At 41.2% G+C, this 21,290-nt stretch overlaps 1 protein-coding gene across 3 annotated transcripts in view; it reads left to right on the top strand.

Annotated features, from left to right (window-relative positions):
- LOC308579379 (UDP-N-acetylglucosamine--peptide N-acetylglucosaminyltransferase 110 kDa subunit) overlaps positions 1–21,290 on the top strand; it is an 84,020-nt gene that overhangs the window by 25,929 nt on the left and 36,801 nt on the right. For 2 of the 3 annotated variants that reach the window (XM_081180395.1, XM_081180396.1), the window contains exons 6-12: positions 6,230–6,309; positions 7,991–8,186; positions 11,152–11,292; positions 12,057–12,157; positions 15,891–16,044; positions 18,514–18,615; positions 19,376–19,555. In XM_081180395.1, the coding sequence (XP_081036521.1) occupies positions 6,230–6,309; positions 7,991–8,186; positions 11,152–11,292; positions 12,057–12,157; positions 15,891–16,044; positions 18,514–18,615; positions 19,376–19,555 (954 nt within the window). Of the gene's footprint in view, positions 1–5,819; positions 5,840–6,182; positions 6,310–7,990; positions 8,187–11,151; positions 11,293–12,056; positions 12,158–15,890; positions 16,045–18,513; positions 18,616–19,375; positions 19,556–21,290 lie in introns of those variants that run through there. The other variant, XM_081180397.1, reaches the window with a different exon arrangement.

Genomic DNA, 21,290 nt, shown 5'->3' with positions numbered 1-21,290 from the left:
CTTTTAAAGAATTTATTATTTTCATTCATAGCAATCTGATTTAAATCCTATTAATTGGGCAAGTGGCATTCTCTTTGTAAATTATTTTTTCATTAATTTTTTCATTAATAACAATCCCATATGAGCCCCATTAATTGGGCTAGTGGCATTCTCTTTTTAAATTATTTTTTATTAATTTTTTCATTAATAACAATCAAATATAAGCCCCATTAATTGGGCTAGTAGCATTCTCTCTTTTAAATTTTTTTTTATCATTTCTTTCATTAATAACCTGATCTAAGCCCCATTAATTGGGCAAGTAGCATTCTCTTTTGAAATATTTTTTTACTGATTTTTTTCATTCATAACAATCCAATTTAAGCCCCATTGGGCTAGTTGCATTCTTGCTGCCGTCGTTGCAGACATAAGAAGTCCTAGTGAGAAGGCTTCTGGCTTTTTGACAAATGTATTTTCAAACATTTTCTTTAAACTCATCATATATTATTTCCCAGAAAGCCTTGACCAATGTCACATAATAACAGATGCATATTAGTATATCGCTGCTTCGCAAGATGTTGCAGGGCTGAATGAAGTGGTTTGTAATAACACTGTCAAAATTGGATGCAATTTTTAAATATATACAGTGGTACCTCGTTTTACATAGACTTCAGGTTATACACTCCGCTAACCCAGAAATCGTGCTTCAGGTTAAGAACTTTGCTTCAGGATGAGAACAGAAATCGTGCTCTGGCGGCTCAATGGCAGCAGGAGGCCCCATTAGCTAAAGTTCAGGTTAAGAACAATTTCAGGTTAGCAAAGAAGGAAAACTACCCAAGACTTTCTTTTCAATGACGAAAAACTGTAATCTAATTGATGTTTGGAGACTTAGACATCCACTGGAGAAACAGTTTACATTTTATTCGGAACCAAATCAGTCAATGTCAAGAATAGATCAAATTTAGGTCTCGAATGAACTAACTCCAAGAATTCGGCAAATTGAAATTCAGCCAAGAGTAATTTCAGACCACAGTCCAATAAAATTGGAAATTAAAGGTTATGAAGAAAGATCATTTAGATGGAGAATTAACGATTACCTCTTGGGTGATCAAAAAATCATACAAGAGGCGCAAAAGAAGTTGATGGAATATTTTATGGACAATGCCAATAAGTCAGGTAAATGGCTCGCGTGGCAAATTAAGAAAAGAAAGGAACAAAACATAATCAACAAAATTATTGTGGATGGAGAAGAGATTGAGAACCCGAAAGGCATTAGAAAAGGATTCTTGGACTTTTATAATCATTTGTACAGCAACAGAGAAAAGAACAATTTGAAGAGAATAGAAAGACATTTAAAAGGAAAAAAGGTGCAAAAGATCCCGACAGAAAAGAAAGACTGAATGCCCCAATTGAGAATGAGGAAATAATAGAGGTCATAAAAGAATTGAAAAAAGGAAAGGCTCCAGGACCAGATGGATTTACAGCCAGTTATTACAAAGAATTGAGGCACACCCTGACGCTACCACTGAAAGAAGTTATGAATAATATTTTGAAGGAAAAAGATATTCTGGAAACTTGGAAAGAAGCCTTCATCACACTTATTCCCAAGCAAGATTCTGATTTAACACACGATCTCATTGTTAAACACAGACTATAAGATTTTTGCTGGAATGTTAGCAAAAAGATTAAAAAAGGTATTGAGAGAATTTATTCACGATGATCAAGCAGGATTTCTTCCAGGCAGGCAGATGAAAGATAATGTGAGAAATATAATAAATGTTTTGGAATATCTGTCTGCTAGGAATGAGAAACAAGCTATACTAATGTTTGTAGATGCGGAGAAGGCATTTGATAATACAGTGGTGCCTCGCAAGACGAAATTAATTCGTTCCGCAAGTTTTTTCTTCTTGCGAGTTTTTCGTCTTGCGAAGCACCGTTTCCCATAGGAATGCATTGAAAATCAATTAATGCGTTCCTATGGAAACCGCTTGCCAGGCTGGCGGTGCGGAGAAGGGCTTTTCTCCCCACCGCAAGCCTTCAGGACAGGTACGGGAACAGAGGGGAAGGGGCGCAGCGCTTCTCCTCTGTTCCCGGGGCTTGCGGTGGGAGGAGGGTTTTTCCTCCCCACCGCCAACATTCAGAACAGCATTCTGAATGTTGGTGGTGGGAAGGAAAACCCTCCTCCCACCGCAAGTCTTCAGGACAGCCACCCGAAGGCTGGCGCGGGGAGAAGGTCTCTCCGCCCCATCGCCAGCCTTCGGAGAGCCTTCCGAAGCCTGGCGGCGGGAGGAGGTTTCTCCGCCCCACCGCCAGGCTTCGGAGCAGCCTTCCGAAGGCTGGCGGCGGGAGGAGGTCTCTCCACACCACCGCCAGCCTTTGGAGGAGGTCCGAGGACAGTGGGGAAGACGCGCTGCGCTTCCCCGCTGTCCCGGAGATTTCCCTATGGGCTTTCGTCTTGCGAAGGAAGCCCATAGGGAAATTCGTTTTGCGAAGCGCCTCCAAAACGGAAAACCCTCTCGTCTAGCGGGTTTTCCGTCTTGCCAGGTGTTCGTCTTGCGAGGCACCACTGTATATCATGGGAATTTATGTTAAAAAATTTAGAATTTATGGAGGTGGGGAACGATTTCTATAATGGAATAAGGGCGATTTATACAGAGCAAAGAGCTAAATTGATTGTGAATAATGTAATAACAGAAGAAGTGAAGATACGGAAGGGTATAAGACAGGGTTTCCTCTCTCCCCACTGTTATTCATAATGGTTCTGGAAGTCCTCTTGAGTACAATTAGACGAAATGAATTAATAAAAGGGGTGACAGTAGGTCAAAACGAATATAAAGTTAAAGCCTTTGCTTATGACCTGGTAATAACGATAGAAGATCCTTTAAAGAGTTTAAATGTGGTGTTAGAGGAGATGGAACAATTTGGCAAGGTGGCCGGGTTTATATTAAATAAGAAAAAAACCAAAGTAATGGTTAAGAATATGGACCAGAGTGCAATAGAAGTAATGCAACGAGAATCAGGGATTGAAGTGGCGAAGAAGGTAAAATATCTGGGAATATGGTTAACTCCAAGAAATATTGATTTATTTCAAAACAACTATATACCGGTGTGGAACAGAATCAAAAAAGTTTTGTAAGTTTGGGGAAGGATGAAACTTTCTTTTTGGGGTAGAATCTCAACGATCAAAATGAGTGTGCTTCCAAAGATGTTATTTTTGTTCCAAATGATTCCTATAATTAGGGGGACAACGACTTTCAAAGAGTGGCAAATTCAAGATATATCTGGCAGGGCAAAAAGCCAAGAATACAATTTAAGTTATTGACAGATGCAAAGGAAAGAGGAGGCTTTGCGCTGCCAGATTTGAAATTATATTATGAAGCATCTTGTCTCTGCTGGTTAAGGGAATGGATAAAATTAAAAAACAATGAACTGTTAGATTTAGAAGGATTTGATAATAGATTTGGATGGCACGCGTATTTGTGGTTGGAGAAGAAGAAAAGTCACAAGGGTTTTGAGAATCACATTTTCAGGAGCTCCATAATAGAAATATGGGATAGGTATAAAAATATATTAGAACCCAAAGTTCCACACTGGTTGTCTCCATTAGAGGTTATGAGTGTAAAGAAAATCAATATGAGAGGGAATTGGATCACTTACGGAGAGCTAATAATTAAAGAAGGGGGGAAATGGAAAATGAAGCCATATGAACAAGTAAAAGAACGTGTTTGATTGGTTGCATTATTTTCAGGTAAATGAAATGTTTAAAAAGGATTTAAAAGAGAGTGGATATACGGAAAAAGAATCGAAATTTCAAATAGAGATAATAAACAATGATTATAAGATATTGTCAAAAATGTATAAAATGTTGTTGGATTGGCAAACGATGGACGAGGAGGTAAAGTCGGTTATGATACATTGGGCCAGAGACTTTGTTTATAATATACAATTGGCTGACTGGGAAAAATATTATGAAAATGGAAAAAGGAAAATATTATGAAAATGGTATATAGATGGTACATAACACCGGTTAAGTTAGCAAAAATCTTCAAAACATGTAATAAGTGTTGGAAATGTAAAGAAAAAGAAGGATCTTTTTTCCATATGTGGTGGGAATGTAAGAAGGTAAAGGGTTTCTGGGAAATGATATATAATGAGTTGAAGAAGATGCTTAAATACACATTTGTAAGGAAACCAGAAGCCTTTTTGTTAGGAATAACTGGAAGAGAGATAAATAGAAAGGATTACAAACTTTTCCAATACGCAGTAACAGCGGCAAGAATATTAATGGCCCAAAAATGGAAACAAGAGGAGCTACCGACCCTTGAAGAGTGGAGAATGAAACTTATGGACTATGCAGAACTGGATAAACTGACTGGGAAGATTAGATATCAACGGGATCACAAGTTCATCGAGGACTGGGGAAAGTTTACAGATTATCGGAAAAGCATATGTGACGAACAGACAACGCTAGTGGGATTTAAAGAGGCTTTGTGAAAGTTAAAGATGTATTGTAAAAAAGAAATAGAACTGAAAGGATAATATTAAATGGCAATATAAATTTAGAGAATGCATAAAAATAGAAAATATGGATTGGTGGAAAAGCTCGTGGAAGTCCAAAAAGTTGAAATTTGTGAATACTGTTTGGGATGGCGAATTTGTAAAAAGGAAAATTTAATAATTTTTTTTTTTTTAAAGAACAATTTCAGGTTAAGAACAGACCTCCGGAACGAATTAAGTACTTAACCCAAGTTACCACTGTATAATTTTTTTTAGTTTTCACAAAAAACCAAATCATTAAATTAAATAATATTTTTTAAAAAAACAACTGTATACACAATCAATGTTAATCCCACATTATGGGATTATTTGACTTGCCTCCCCTGGTTCCTTTGTATTATCATCATTCATTATCATCACTGGAGAGCCAGTGTGGTGTAGTGGTTAAGAGCGGTAGACTCATAATCTGGGGAACCGGGTTCGCGTCTCCGCTCCACATGCAGCTGCTGGGTGACCTTGGGCCAGTCACACTTCTCTGAAGTCTCTCAGCCCCACTCACCTCACAGAGTGTTTGTTGTGGGGGAGGAAAGGAAAGGAGAATGTTAGCCGCTTTGAGATTCCTTAAAGGGAGTGAAAGGCGGGATATCAAATCCAAACTCTTCTTCTTCAATAAAATCATCATCACTAATTTAAGGTTATCAGATTTTTTTTTCAATGAGTCCGGGGATACTTTTCAACTTAAATGGATTTTGTATGCGGACTGATTTGTAAATCCGGGGACTGTCCTTACTTTAAATTTAACCATTACAGGTGGGTTTTTTAAAAAAAATTAATTCTGCTAATATATTAACCTGTGTGCACTGCTTTTGTCAATATGCAATAAACGTTTCCCATTCTTTTTTATATTAAAACTGGAGGCATTTTTTCAGCTGCAATGGGCCTCTGGTGTCCTGTTAGTACCATTAGTTGGTACCATTTCTCGTACAGTTGATATTCCTTGCATAGATAGATAGATTAGATAGATGATAGGTAGTTAGATTAGATTAGATTAGATTAGATAGATAGATTAGGTAGGTAGATTAGATAGATACATAAGAAATGTTGGTAGATGGATAGATAGATTAGTTTGATTGATTGATTGATTGATTGATTGATTGATTAGGTAGGTAAATAGATTCAGGCATGGCCAAACCTGGCCCTCCAGCTGTTTTGGGACTACAACTCATTGTCTCTGACCACTGGTCCTGTTAGGTAGGGATGATGGGGGTTGGAGGGCCAAGTTGGGCCACACCTGGATTAGATGGTAGGTAGGTAGATAGATTTGATAGATAGGGTAGGTAGATAGATAGATAGATAGATAAGATAGGTAGGCAAGTAGATAGATAATAAGATAAAGTCGGTAGATAGATAAGGTAGGAAGGTAGGTAGGAGGCAGCCTAGGTCAAAGTTGACCCACTTATTTAAAAGTAACCATGCTGTTATACAGTGGTACCTCTGGATGCGAACGGGATCCGTTCCGGGGCCCCGTTCGCATCCTGAAGCGAACATGCTCGGGTCACAATTTGCTGCTTCCGTGGATGCATGTGGCACCATTTTGAGTGTCTGCACGTGCGCAAGCTGCAGAACCCGGAAGTAACGCGCTCTGTTACTTCTAGGTCGCCACGGAGCACAACCCGAAAATGCTTAACCCGAAGCTACTTCAACCTGAGGTATGACTGTATTAGTAACAAAAATCTATTATCTTAAATATTTTCAGGCGGTGACCCTGGACCCCAACTTCCTGGATGCTTACATTAATCTGGGGAACGTCTTGAAGGAGGCGCGTATATTTGACAGGTAAGCAAATAGGCATAGAGCTTATATTCTCTTTTTTATATAAATGGTTTTTATTGGTTTTGCGTATAATCACATTACGTCTTATATTCTCAGTTTAGTGGTTGCACCCATACCCAAACTAACTCCCATTGTTGCCTAGAGGGTTGATTTTATTTAAAGCAAATTGATTTAAATCCCAAATCCATAAGACTTGATTTAAATCCCCCTTTTACCGGAAGGTTCAGCCTTGCTGGCATCCTCTTAATATTGACAATCGGAGGCAGGTTTCCTTTTTGGAATCCTAACTTCAGAGTCTTTTCTACAGTTATATCAAAATGATTTGGTTCTGCTATATACAACCCGATTGTGACGAAATGGTGAGCTTTAATAAGTGAATATTTTTTATTTGAACAACTTTTCTGCTGTACTTGATTGGAAGGAGAAAAGAAACATTTCCTTCATAACAATTTAAGCAATTTATTTCACTAAAACAGTAACATGGTAGCATATGTATCCATGTTGCTTAACTGATGTGCTGAAACATTTTTTCCCCAAGAAAAACTTGGACTGAGTTTTCGCACACATGAAAAACTTAAAACAAATAATTCTTTCCTGAATTATTTATTTATTTATTTATTTCTACCCTGCTCTCACTGGCCAGGGCCGGGCTCAGGGCGGCTAACACCAAATATAAATTACAATAAAATATAATAGAAAAAACCCCAGTTAATTAAAATACGGCTTAAAATACAGCTTAAAATGCAGCCTCATCAAGACTACAAAGGGAGGAAACATCAGCTATTCACCCAAGCCAGCTATCCATGCTGGTGCTACATGGGCCAGCAAAAAAGCCACGGGAAAATTTATATACCAAATCCCATATAGGATGTCAGAGTGAGTCTAAGCATAGAGCGAGTTAAAATAATCAAGCCTGGAGGTGACCATCGCATGGATCACTGGCCAGATCAGGGCGAGAAAGGTAAGGAACCAATTCCTTAATACGGCGGAGGTGGAAAAATGCCACCTTTGCTGTGGCTGCAACCTGTGCCTCCATGGAAAGAGAGGCATCGAAGGTTACACCCAAGCTCTTGACAGAAGGCTCTGGCACTAATTGCACCCCCGCAAGAGATGGGAGTTGGCCCCCCCAACCCCATGTTGTCCTGACCCAGCCAGAGGACCTCTGTCTTTGAAGGATTTAACTTCAACTGGCTCCCACGCAGCCACCCAGCCACGGCTTCCAAGCATCTGGTCAGTGTGTCTGGGGCCGAGTCCATTGACAGATAAAGTTGGGTGTCATCAGCATATTGACGACAACTCAGCCCTAAACTCCGGACAATCTGGGCAAGGGGGCGCATAAAGATATTGAAAAGCATCTGGGAAAGGATTGTGCCCTGCGGCACTCCACACAACAAGGAGTGCCGCAGTGACAACTCCCTCCCTAGCGCCACCCTCTGTCCCCGACCTGAGATAAAGGAGCACAGCCATTGTCTGACTGTGCCCTGAATCCTCACGTTGGCAAGGCGGTGGTCCAAAAGTTTGTGATCGACCATGTCGAAGGTTGCTAACAAATCTAAAAGAATCAGCAGTCCTGGCCCGCCTCAATCCTCTTAATCGTCCTCCCAAAGCATTTTATTTTTTAAAAAACAGATTTTTATCCACCCTGGTGACAATGAAACTGAACCAGTCCTTGATCTCATTTCAGAGCCGTTGCAGCCTACCTACGGGCCCTGAGCCTCAGTCCCAACCACGCTGTTGTCCACGGCAACCTGGCATGTGTGTATTATGAACAGGGGCTGATCGATCTGGCAATCGATACCTACAAGAGGGCCATTGAGCTCCAGCCCCACTTCCCCGACGCCTACTGCAACCTGGCCAACGCGCTGAAAGAGAAAGGCAGCGTAAGAAACTGGTCCCTTTTGCCTTGGGGTGGGGGGAACATCTATATAAAAGATGTTTTATAGATGGTACTTAACACCTGCCAAAATAGCTAAAATGTATAAAACAAAAAAAACTGCTGGAGGTGCAGTAAAGAAGAAGGGACACTTATACATGTCTGGTGGGCCTGTGAAAAAGAAATACAGAAGCTTTCCTATTAGGCAGTGGTGTCCAACCTTTTTTCAAAGAGGGCCAGAAATGATGAAGTGAAGGGCCATAAGGGCCGACCAAAGTTGTTTACTTTTTTTAAGGATTGAAGTTGTTGAGCTCTTTTCTTAGGGTTTAAATTGTTGAACTTTTTTTAGGATTGAAGTTGTTTAGCTTTTTCTTAGGCTTTTACCCCTTGCTGAATTGGCCAGATTAACAGAGACAATTAGGGCACAACCCAGACAAGAATTCCAAAAGGAATGGGGGAAATGCAGAGAATACTTTACCAAACAGTGCCCCAAAATATACACTTGGACTTGTTTCAATTAATTTCTACAGGAGACTTTGTGGTTTAAGTCATAATTAGGAAAAATTGTAATAATCCCATACAAAAGAAATAGTATACAAGAGGTAAATAAGGCGGCCATTTAACAGAATAAAGTCTTTTATTTTTATGTTATGTTTTCTTTGTGTAAGGGGATAGGAGTTTAATTTTGATAATTAGTCAATGGTGGTGGGTCTGTTTGTATGTATGAGTTGTTGTGGACTATGTTATAAATAAAATAAAAATTAAAAAAAGAAAATGAAACCGGTCCCTTTTGCTTTCTGTATGTCAGAGGGTTTGCTGAAAAAAGCCTTCCGGATGATGGTGACCTCCCCGCCCCCCCGCCCCCGCTCCCACTCCCTGGCTTTCTTAAGCAGTCACGATCCTCTTAGCATTTCTATATCACCCTTTAAAAATTGTCCAGTAGCACCTGATGATGATGATGATGATGATGATGATGATGATAATAATAATAATAATAATAATAATAATAATAATAATAATAATAATATAATAATTTATACCCCGCCTATCTGGCTGGGTTTCCCCAGCCACTCTTGGCGACAAAATATTAAAATACAATAGTCCGTCAAACATTAAAAGCTTCCCTAAACAGGGCTTGCTAAACTTGGCTTCTTCTTGGTATAATTTTTTATATGCAGGTCCACTTCTTCAGATACAAAAGCTTCTACCAAGACCAAACTGAGTTGGTCTGCAATGTGCTACTGGACAATTTATATATTTTTTATATATTTCAACTGCATTAGACCACCACGGCTGCCTACCTGAACATATATCGCCCTATTTACCTTCTTACTCTACTTAAAACAATTTACTTTAGCATTTGTAAATCACTTTCAAAAATTATCATGACAAAATATTTTAAATCAAACCAGCAAACATTCTCAGATGTTCTTTCACATCTTTTATAAATTTACTCCAGTCCTTTTCAAACAGTTTGTCGCGCCGATTTCGGATTTTCACTGCCAGCTTTGCCAGTTCTGCATATTCAATTGTTTTTGTCTGCCATTCTTCCAAAATTGGAAGTTCCTGCCACTTGCATTTCTGGGCTAAAAATGTCCTTACAGCTATGGTAGCATACATAAGTCTACTTTTGGAATTTCTTCTCCCACAATACCCAATAGAATAGCCTCTGGCTTTTTTAATAACAGTATATTTAAAGATCTTTTTCAATTCTTTGTAAATCATATCCTAGTAGACTTTGACTTTAGTGCACATCCACCACCTATGGACGAAATTCCCTTCCTTCTCCTTGCATTTCTAGCGTGCCTTGAGTTATATATATTTTAGCAAGTTTAGTCGGCGTCAAATACCACCTATACGTCACCTTCATTAAATTTTTAGTTAGTGCTGTACATGCAATAAATTGTTTTTGTCCATAATCTTTCCCACTTATCTAATTCAATGTTATGACCAAAATCTTGGGCCCATTTAATCATAACCGACTTAACTTCTTCATCCTTTGTATGCCATTCTTATACGTTTTTGGCAATGATTTTCTTTTACTATCTAGCAACTCTGTCTCTGTCTTTGATTTAGTATGACCAAAACCATTTCCCTTACTGTCTTCCTTAAATACATCTTGCAAAAGACGGTAAGTGTGCGGGAAAGAGAGTTTGAATCGGATTAGTCTGCTCTTGTATTTATGTTCCCCTAAACCAAGCATGTCCAAAGTCCACTTTGGGGGCCTTCCACCCATCTCTCCTAGATCTCAAAATGCATTGGTTTTGTCATATTTCCTTCTATCCTGCCAAAGAATTTAAATTTTCCCAATGTTCTTTTAGACCAGGCATGTCCAAAGTCCAGTTCAGGGGCCTAATCTGGCCCTCTGGTCGATTTAATCCGGCCCTCGTGGCGGTTTATTTACTAGGGCAAAACTTCCCCCAAAAAAGCTCAAGAACTTTAATCCTAAAAAAAGGTCAGCACCTCTGGGGTCAAATCCTTAAAAAAGGCTCAACAATTGTGGGGTTTTACTGTTAATATGCTTCTTCTTAATTCCATTTCACTATTAATATACTTCTTAATTGTATTTCAGTTCAACAATGACTTTGATAAAATACATCTTTTGTGACGTGCAGAAGGCTTGAGATACCTATGTGGTGCAACAGTTACCATATAGCATATATTCAATATAAAAAACAGCAACAATTGGTTGTTGACAAAGGACAGCTGGCATATATATATAAAAGATATTAACTGATATGCATGCCATTCCAGATATAGCTATATAATCTCTACTGTTGGTAAGAGAAGAACTTTGGAGCAGGCATTTTCAAAAAAAGAGTTTTTTATGAACCGCTCTAATACCAAGTTACCTTCAGGAGCTGAGGGCCGTATCAAACATCAATCCGGCCATCACATCACAGAGCAGCCTTTTGGGCTCCTGTGAAAGACATACTAATATTCGTGTAAAAACTCTGTTTTGTGTTTTGAAGGTTGCCGAAGCCGAGGAATGCTACAATACAGCTCTCCGTTTATGTCCGACTCACGCGGATTCTCTTAATAACCTGGCGAACATCAAGCGAGAACAAGGGAATATCGAGGAGGCTGTCCGCCTCTACCGGAAAGCTCTTGAGGTACGTGCGTGGAGAATTACAACAATTAAATTGACATATAAGGGTTAGGCATGCGTACCCTGGACTCCTAGTCTGGGCCTTTTTAAAAATCGCCGATCAAATTTTTCTTGATCAATAACGGAAATAATGGTGAAGAAGTGAAAGTGAAGTAGCATTTTGAGGCTCGACAAAGCATGGTCCGATAAGTCCCTTTTGGAAGGAAGAGGGTCTGTCCCCCTTTTTATATTCCTGGGCCTCCTGGAATGACCAAAAATCTGCTTTTTCATCAGAAGAACAAAGCAAGGTGTTAAGGAACGGTACAGAAATTGAAATAAAAGCTGGGCACATGCTGTTCTCTGTGTCGGCTGAGCTTGATCCCCTGACAGTCTTATTTTCTAACAGTATTTCCTATGCGTACGAAAAAGGCAGTTCATAGGCCCATTATTATTATTATTATTATTATTATTATTATTATTATTATTACCACAAATCATTCCAAACTGTGATTTATTTTGCAGCCAGCCCCTGCCACATTTGAGCATCAAAGAGGGGCTCTTTAAAATACAGCATTGGTCATTTGACAGTCTGATCTCCCAACAGTATTTCCTATGCATGCTAAAAAGGCAGTCCATAGGTTCCTCCTCCTCCTCCTCCTCCTTCTTAATTTTTGCAAGTCAATCCAATGAGGATTTATTTCACGCCCACAACCTTTGAGCCTCAAAGAGCGGCCTCCGTCTCTTTAGAATGCTTCTCAGGGAAACTAAGAGTGAGCTTCTTCCCCGCAGGTCTTCCCGGAGTTTGCAGCTGCGCATTCAAATTTAGCCAGTGTTTTGCAACAGCAGGGGAAGCTCCAGGAGGCCCTCATGCACTACAAGGAGGCCATCAGGTGAGCTTCCAAAGCCATGGGGAAAATAGATTGAAAGAGCTCCTCCTTACTGTATTTTAATCTTTTGCTGAAAGCCGCCCAGAGTGGCTGGGTATAAATAATAAATTATTGTTGTTGTTAATAATAATTATTATTACTCCTCATGCGCTGGTCTGGTGCCTGTGGGAAAGCTCTCCTCTTGTGGATAAAGCACTTTCTCTTTTTCTTTTAGGTTTTTTATTTTTATTTTTTTATTTTTTTTTTATTTTTCTGGACCACCGCCTTGCCGACGTGGGGATCCAGGGCACAGTCCTTCAATGGCTGCGCTCGTTTCTCTCCGGTCGAGGACAGAGGGTGGCGCTTGGGGGGGAATTGTCATCACGCCACTCCTTGGTGTGTGGAGTGCCTCAGGGTGCGATTCTCTCCCCGATGCTTTTTAACATCTTTATGCGCCCCCTCGCCCAGCTTGTCCGGAGTTTTGGGCTGGGTTGCCATCAGTATGCCGATGACACCCAACTCTATCTGTTGATGGATGGCCATCCTTACTCGGCCCCAGATACACTGACCAGATGTCTGGAAGCTGTGGCTGGATGGTTACGTGGGAGCCGGTTGAAGTTAAATCCTTCGAAGACAGAGGTCCTCTGGCTGGGACGGAGCGATATGGGATTGAGGGGGCAACTCCCATCTCTTGCAGGGGTGCAATTAGTGCCAGCATCGTCCGTTAAGAGTTTGGGTGTAATCTTCGATACCTCCCTCTCTATGGAGGCGCAGATTACAGCTATAACAAAGGCGGCATTTTTTCATCTCCGCCAAGCTAAGCAGTTGGCTCCTTATCTCTCTCGCCCTGACCTAGCCACTGTGATCCACGCGACGGTCACCTCCAGACTGGATTATTGTAACTCGCTCTACGTGGGGCTGCCCTTGAGACTGACCCAGAAACTCCAGCGGGTGCAGAATGCCGCGGCGAGACTCCTTATGGGGTCTTCGCTGCGAGATCATATCCATCCGGTACTATACCAGCTGCACTGGCTCCCAGTGGAGTACAGGATCAGGTTTAAGGTGCTGGTTTTAACCTTTAAAGCCCTATACGGCCTAGGACCCTCGTACCTACGGGACCGCCTCTCCTGGTATGTCCCACAGAGAAATTTACGGTCTGCAAATAAAAACACCCTAAAGATCCCAGGTCACAGAGAGGTTAGGTTGGCCTCAACTAGAGCCAGGGCTTTCTCGGCCGCGGCTCCAATCTGGTGGAACGCTCTGTCACAAGAGACTAGGGCCCTGCGGGACCTGACATCCTTCCGCAGGGCCTGCAAGACAGAGCTGTTCCACCAGGCCTTTTGTCAGGGTGCAGCCTGACCCCCTCCTCTGGCAATCTGTACAAAATTTTGCTTGATGGTTGCCATTAATTTGATTTTAATTTGATTTAATTAATTTTATAATGAATGTTTTAAAATGTTGGACTATTTTGATTGTTGTTAGCTGCCCTGAGCCCGGCTTCGGCTGGGGAGGGCAGGATATAAATAAAATTTATTATTGTTATTATTATTCAGTTTTTTTATTTTATCATTTTATTTCCATACACTCCAAACATTTTCAATATATACAATACAAACCCCTTGGACTCTCCCCCATCCCCCCCCCCCGTTTCCATATTTTGCCATCTTTTCTTGCATGTAATTACAATGATTCGTTCTATTCCATTTCCTTATTTGCTACTTTGGCTTCATCAATGTTATATCAATCCTGCCTGTGGAAAACCATCTAATTCGATTTTAATTTGATCCCGTTTTGTTTTTAGGAGGTAATTTAATTATTGTTTGATTTTATACTAATGTTATATATTTGATGTTAGCTGCCCTAAGACCGGTTTCGGCCAGGGAGGGCGGGATACAATTATTATTATTATTATTATTATTATTATTATTATTTATTATTATTTCTAAATATGTATCTTTAAGGTATTCAATAAATTTTTCCCATTCTTGTTTAATTTTTATATATATATAAACAGTTTTTATTAAGTTTTAGCATTTTATATTCAACACAAACATCATTCTTGCAGACAGCATAGATGAATCCCAATCTCCCCCAGCTTCCCTCTTCTGGTTTTTTAAATATTTACTTCTCCTGCCTATCTCATTCTCCCTTAATTTTGCCATCTTTGAACTAACGATGGTTATATCCTTAAGGTTTTTGCACCATGCTTTTTCACATTTCATCTTCATTATTTTCCCCATTTTGTCCTTTTAACTTTTTTCTTCGCTTAAATTTTCTATCATCTTGATGTCTGATCTTCACAGTCATTTTGATAATCCACTCTTCTTTTGTTGGGGCCTTCTCTTCCTTCCACATCCAGGCTAAGAACATTCTGGCATAAACACAATACACTGTCTTTTTAGGTCTCTTGGTATTTCTTCACCCGTTAAACCTATTAGAAAGGCTTCTGGTTTTTACACAAATGTTCTCTCCCCCCCCCCCCGTTAATTATACAGTGGTACCTTGGTTCTCAAACTGAATGTGTTCCAAAACCAAGGTGCACTTTCCCATAGAAAGTCATGCAAAACGGATTAATCCGTACCAGACTTTGAAAAACAATCCCTAAAACAGCCATTTAACATGAATTTTACTATCTAACGAGACCACTGATCCCTAAAATGAAAGCAGTCATCCATGTACTGTACTCTTAAAATAAATACAACAGACTTGTAAATGATAAAAATGAAAATTATTTTTTTTCCTCACCTGCACTGATGATAGTCATTGTTCGGATGGGGACCGGGGCAATCACACAATCAATCAATCAATCAATCAATCAGTAACTAAACTGGGATCCGCACAGTCGCAAAAACAAATGAACCGAAAAAGCCTCCAAAACAAAAACACCACATAAATTGCAAAAGCCAAAGCACCAAACTTAATCTGTTCCCGAAGTCTGTTTGATTGGTGCAGGCGCCCCAGAAAGAATAGCCAACAGCCAATTTTGATGTTTGGCTTCCGAAAAACGCCTGGAAACTGGAACACTTTTTCTGGGTTTTCGGCATTTGGGAACCAAAGCGTTTGAGTAGTAGTAATAATAATAATAATAATTTGTTTTTGTTTGTATCCCACCCTCGCCGGCCAAGGCTGGGCTCAGAGCAGCTAACATCATAAAAACAACACAACGAGCCTAAAAGCAGACATCAAGTAATTCAAATAAAAATTAATTCAGACAAGTTAAAATCCGGGCAGGTGGCAATTATTAGGGTGGAATTGAGAGTGATTAATAATTGCCTGAATTGAGGAGCAGGGATTTCCCAAAAGGAAAGTGCTGCTTGTCCGTATGAAGAGGATGCCACAATGCTGAATCTTTCTGTATAAAAAACCTTCTGTATAAAGAAACCTGTATAAAAAACATTTGAGAACCAAGGTCTCACTGTCTCACATGACCACTAGGGTGGTTCATAAAAAAACACTTTTTTGAAAATGCCTGCTCCCAAGGTCTTATCTTACTACACTAGGGATTATATAGCTATATCTGAAATTTCGTGCATATCAGTTAATATCTCAACCCTCCATGAAAATAGCTGTTTTCTTGGACGTTTTCCTATTTTGTGAAGGCTTTGGAGAAGGCATTTTTTAAAAAAGTTTTTTTAATGAACTGCCCTAAAGACCACCATATAGGATAGAAAGAGCCTTCTTGACCCTTACATTTCCAGCGTAACTTCAGTGTATTTTTGTACCAAAATTGCACTTTTTCTCTCGCCCTCCATGTCAGAATAAGCCCCACTTTTGCAGACGCCTATTCCAACATGGGGAACACCTTGAAGGAAATGCAAGATGTCCAAGGAGCTCTGCAGTGCTACACAAGAGCAATCCAAATAAATCCTGCGTTTGCCGATGCCCACAGCAACCTCGCTTCCATCCATAAGGTAAGCTTTGTGTCTCTGCTAAATCTATTTTTTTAAAAAAAAACAACTGGGGGGGCAGCAGGGGAATCTTAGTTTTTACAAAAGGAAAACAACTGGCAAAAGCCGTCCCAAACCGAGATGGGGCACAAAAAGAAAAAGGGGAGAATTGGAATTTATGCTGGAAGTGTGAGGAGGCAGAGGGCATGCTGATACGTTTATGGTGGGGCTACAGAAACATTAAAAAATTCATGAGGAAATAAAAAAGATGATCAGAATTAATTTAGAGGGGAAAACCAGTGGCATATTTACTGAGTATAAGAGGTAAAGAAATACCACAAGATGGGAAGATATTATTCTTATACGCGACAGCTGCAGCAAGGCTACTCCTTGCACAAAACAGGAAATATATACCCACAAAGGATGACTGGATAAAGAAACTAATTGAATTTATAGAACTGGCAAGGTCAAGTGCAGTAATAAGGTACCAATCAAACTGGAAAATAAAAATATAATGGAAATGGTTTGAAGATTATGTGTTCAAGTACTGCTCAAAAACTAACATGTTGATATGTTTGGTTTAATGTTTGTAAATCTGGTTTATAATAATAATAAATAGTAAGTTAAAAGAGTTAAGAAATATAAATTTAGATAAAAATTGCAATGTGAATGTGAGAGAAGGAAGTCACATGGGTATTTGGGTAAATGGTGAGTTGGGTATAGGGTTAGATGTGGGGAATCCATATATGTAATGTATAGTGTTGAAAATGTACGGCAACTAGCATGTAAAATGAAATCAAACATAAATAAATAAATAAATAAATAAATAAATAAATAAATGGGGGAAATAAAAATGGCAATGTGAAATATTATATAGGAGGGTGAGGGGCGGTGGAGGGAAGCCACAAGGGTGGTTTTAATGTCTGAAATTTTGGGTGGTAGGGTAATACGAATTTTGTTTTGTGTCTATGTGTTTGTTTGTAAATAATTTTTTTAAAAGGAAAATGAAAAAATCGCTATTTTTACTTTGAAATAAAAATTGGGGGGGGGAGGTCTTATACGGGTGATTGGGTGGGTGAATGGCTCATTTTCTTAAATTTGAGCCCCCCCAAATAGAGGGTGGCTTATATAGACGGAAAGTATGGTGGAGTTCCACACCCAAAAATCTCATTGTGACTTCCAATCACCCTTACGTCACATTTCCGATGGCGCCCTTTCGCTCGTCTCTCCTAGATCTCAAAATGCATTGGTTTTGTCATATTTCCTGCTGTCCTTTGTCAATCCACACCTGCCAAAGAATTTAAATTTTCCCCAAAAAATTTTTTAGACCACACATGTCCAGCGTGTGGCCGGGGAGCGTAACCTGGTTTACTTACTGGTGCAACCCCCCCCCCCCAATGCTCAACAACTTCAATCCTAAAAAGAGCTCAACAACCTTGGGGTTAAATCCTAAAACAGCTCAACAAATTTGCCCCGCCCTCATGTCAAATCTGGACCTCTTTGGGAAAATTTGGGCACCCCTGTAAATTTAGACAATACAGTCCTATCTCGGGTTAAATATGCTTCAGGATGAATATTTTTGGGTTGCGCTCCGCAGTGACCCAGAAGTAACAGAGCACGTTACTTGCGGGTTTCGCCGCATGCACAGACCCTCAAAATGATGTCATGCGCAGAAGCGGCGAATTGCGACGTGCAGATGCGGGTTGCATTCGCTTCAGGATGCGAACGGGGCTCCGGAACGGATCCCATTCACATCCAGAGGTACCACTGTACTCTGCAAGTGTCCTGTTCTCTATGAAATGTTTCTTCCAAAACCTCTCGTAATTCTGCCTGTATTATAATCTTGCTAATTCTGCGTATTTTAGCCTTTTTGCTAGCTACGCCAACTTAGTAGGGATGGGATTCTCCTTTCCATCCTTTGTCTGTTAAGATTCTCGCTGCGGCTATTGTAGACACTGTGACTTGCCGTTGTTTTATAACCATTTATTGTAACATTTATTCTATGATCAGTTCCAATAATCATTCATTGTAATATTCATTTATTGTACGATCAATTACAATTTATTGTAATTGTTAAGAGTAGGTTTCTATTGAATTTTTACATGCTGATACTCAATATTATTCTATAGCATGGGGAGGCAAACTACGGCCCCATGGCCTTCTCAATCTAGCCGGGAGTCGGCATGTTTTGACACGAGTATAATGTGTCCTTTTATTTAAAATGCACCTCTGGGTTATTTGTGGGACATAGGAATGCATTCCTTTTTCCCCCTCCCCAAAATCTAGTCTGGCCCCCACAAGGTCTAAGGGACAGTGGACGGCCCCCTGCTGAAAAAGTTTGCCAACCCCTGTTCTATTCCAATGATTGTTGAATGTTACTTTATAAGTCTACCAGGTGTGGATCATCGTGCCTTCTGTCTGTTCTTCATCTTTGGTTTTGATGGTTGAGAAAAAAAGCTAGTGGCAATTGCTGAAATATCCCTCCCTTTCTAGGATTCTGGAAACATCCCAGAGGCAATTGCTTCGTATCGCACCGCCTTGAAACTGAAGCCGGATTTTCCTGACGCTTACTGCAACCTGGCGCACTGTTTGCAGGTGAGGCAGAGTTTTAAGGGCCAACACTCCCAGGGTTTCCGGCATTTGGGAACCGAGGCGTTGTGAGTCCCAAGGTACCACGGTAATGGTAAAAGCGTCACCTAATTCAGGAATTGTCCAATGTCACTTTAGAGACCAACTCAGTTTGTTCTGTGTCTTAAGCTTTCATGTGCAGGCAGACTTATTCAGATACACTGAAGCGGAAGTCCCCACACCCTGATATTTAGAGGGAGGGTGGGGCGGGGTATTTCTCTGAACGGTACTAGGACTCAATCGGTATGGTCAACCTGTGGACGACTGTGTCTCATTACATATCCTAAAACTATTTCAGGTCATCTGCATACCATCCCTTGTTTTTTCAGTCATTCACAGTTGCCAGCAGGTGGACTATATATAGCAGGGTCTGGGGACTTCTCCCTCTGTATATCAGGGTCTGGGGACTTCCGCTTCAGTGTATCTGAAGAAGTGTGCATGCACACAAAAGCTTATATCAGGCATCCCCAACCTGCGCCCCCCCCAGATGTTTTGGCCTACAACTCCCATGATCCCTAGCTAACAGGACCAGTGGTCGGGGATGATGGGAATTGTAGTCTAAAACATCTGGAGGGCCGAAGGCTTGGGGTGCCTGGCTTATACCAAGAACAAACTTTGTTGGTCTCTAAGGCGCTACTGGACAATTTTTATATATATTTTGACTTCATCAGACCAATACGGCTACCTACCTGAATCTAGAACCCTGGTTTTCTTTGCCCCCTTTCAGATCGTCTGTGATTGGACCGATTACGACGAGAGAATGAAGAAGCTTGTCAGTATTGTGGCTGACCAGCTGGAGAAGAACCGGCTCCCTTCGGTGCACCCCCATCACAGCATGCTGTATCCACTGTCTCACGGCTTCCGAAAGGCTATTGCCGAGAGACATGGGAACCTTTGCCTGGACAAGGTGGGTCTATGCTGTGAAGAGGTGTGCGCCGCTCCATTCCGTCAGAGTTTGAATGCTTTCATGTTGGCTTTGGATATATAATAATATATAATAATTTATTATTTCTACCCTGCCCATCTGTCTGGGTATCCTCAGCCACTCTGGGTGGCTGCCAACCAAATATTAAAAACACAAGACAGCATTAAATATTTAAAAACTTCCCTAAACAGGGCTGCCTTCAGATGTCTTTTAAAAGTGAGATAATTGCTTATTTCTTTGACATCTGATGGAAGGGCGTTCCACAGGGCGGCCGTCACCACGAGAAGGCCCTCTGCCTGCTTCCCTGTAACTTGGCTTCTTGCAGGGAGGGAAGCGCCAGAAGGCCCTCGGGAGAGGGACCCCGGTGTCCGGGGTGGAGATGCTCCTTCAGGTCTACTGGGCCGAGGCCATTGAGGGCTTTCAAGGTCAGCACCGACACTATGAATTGTGCTTGGAAACGTACTGGGAGCCAAAGCAGATCTCTTGGGACCGGTGGTATGTGGTCTCAGTAAGACTGGATTTAAATCCTTTATTTTACAGAAAGGTTCGATCTTGCTGGCATCCTCTTAATATTGACAACCAGAGGAAAGTTTCATCTGCTGGGCTGTTTAGGGCTTTCAAGGTCAGCACCAACACTTTGAATTGTGCCCGGAAACGTACTGGGAGTCAATGCAGGTCTTTCAAGACTGGTGTTATGTGGTCTCTGCGGCTGTTCACGGCCCCCAGTCTGGCTACCACATTCTGGATTAATTGCAGTAAGGTAGCCCCACATAGAGCGCATTGCAGTCGTCCAAGCTGGAGATAACAAGAGCATGCGCCACTCTGGCAAGAGAGTCCGTGGGCAGGGAGGGTCTTATCCTGCATCCCAGATGGAGCTGCCCTGGACACAGAACAGACCTGTGCCTCCATGGGTCCAAAATGACCCCCAGACTGTGCAGCTGATCCTTCAGGGGCACAGTTGCCCCGTTCAGGACCAGGGAGTCCCCCCCCCCACCCGCCCACAAACCACAGAACTTCAGTCTTGTCAGGATTCAACCTCAACCAGTTAGCTGCACCCGTGCAGGAACTCCACCGCCTTTGCCGGCTCTGATTTGAAAGAGAGGTAGAGCTCTCTATCAGGCTTCCTCAACCTTGGCCCTCCTGATGCTTTTGGCCTACAGCTCCATGGTCCCTAGCTAGCAGGTCTAGTGGTCAGGGATGATGGGCACTGTAGTTTGAAAACAGCTGGAGGGCCAAGGTTGAGGAAGCCTGCTCTATATTGGCGTCAATGGCTGTTAAGCGAAAAAATTCCAGGGTGAGTGACTCCTTGACAGCCTAGCTCACCGGGGCACTTGTCCCCCATGGGTCCATGCTGTCAGTAAAAGGAGGAAGTCCCAGCCCGGTAATTTGGAGCAAAACAGTGGTCATTAGACCATGATTCTTACTGTTGCACCACAGGTCTGCCCAGGAGTAAGAACCCCGAGCATGGGGCAATGTCAACTTTTAAAACTTCCTTCTTCCCCCCAGAATACACTTCAAGCAGCATCGTTGATACATCATCACTACATCACTAGCACATCACAAATGAGGAGGGGTATACAAGGGTTATGCATTCACTATGAGGTCCCTTTATCAGACCCCTTAAATCTCCATCACTGAAAGAACAATAAAACTCTTGACACGTCCTTTCCCACTGGACTTGTCTGGAGATGGGCATTCAGAACACCTGCCTTGCTAA

This window comes from Podarcis bocagei, assembly GCF_964188305.1.
Source record: "Podarcis bocagei genome assembly, chromosome: Z".
NCBI classification, from domain to species: domain Eukaryota; kingdom Metazoa; phylum Chordata; class Lepidosauria; order Squamata; family Lacertidae; genus Podarcis; species Podarcis bocagei.
The sequence above is the reverse complement of the archived record's forward strand: the minus strand, read 5'-3'. Positions and strand labels throughout refer to the sequence as shown.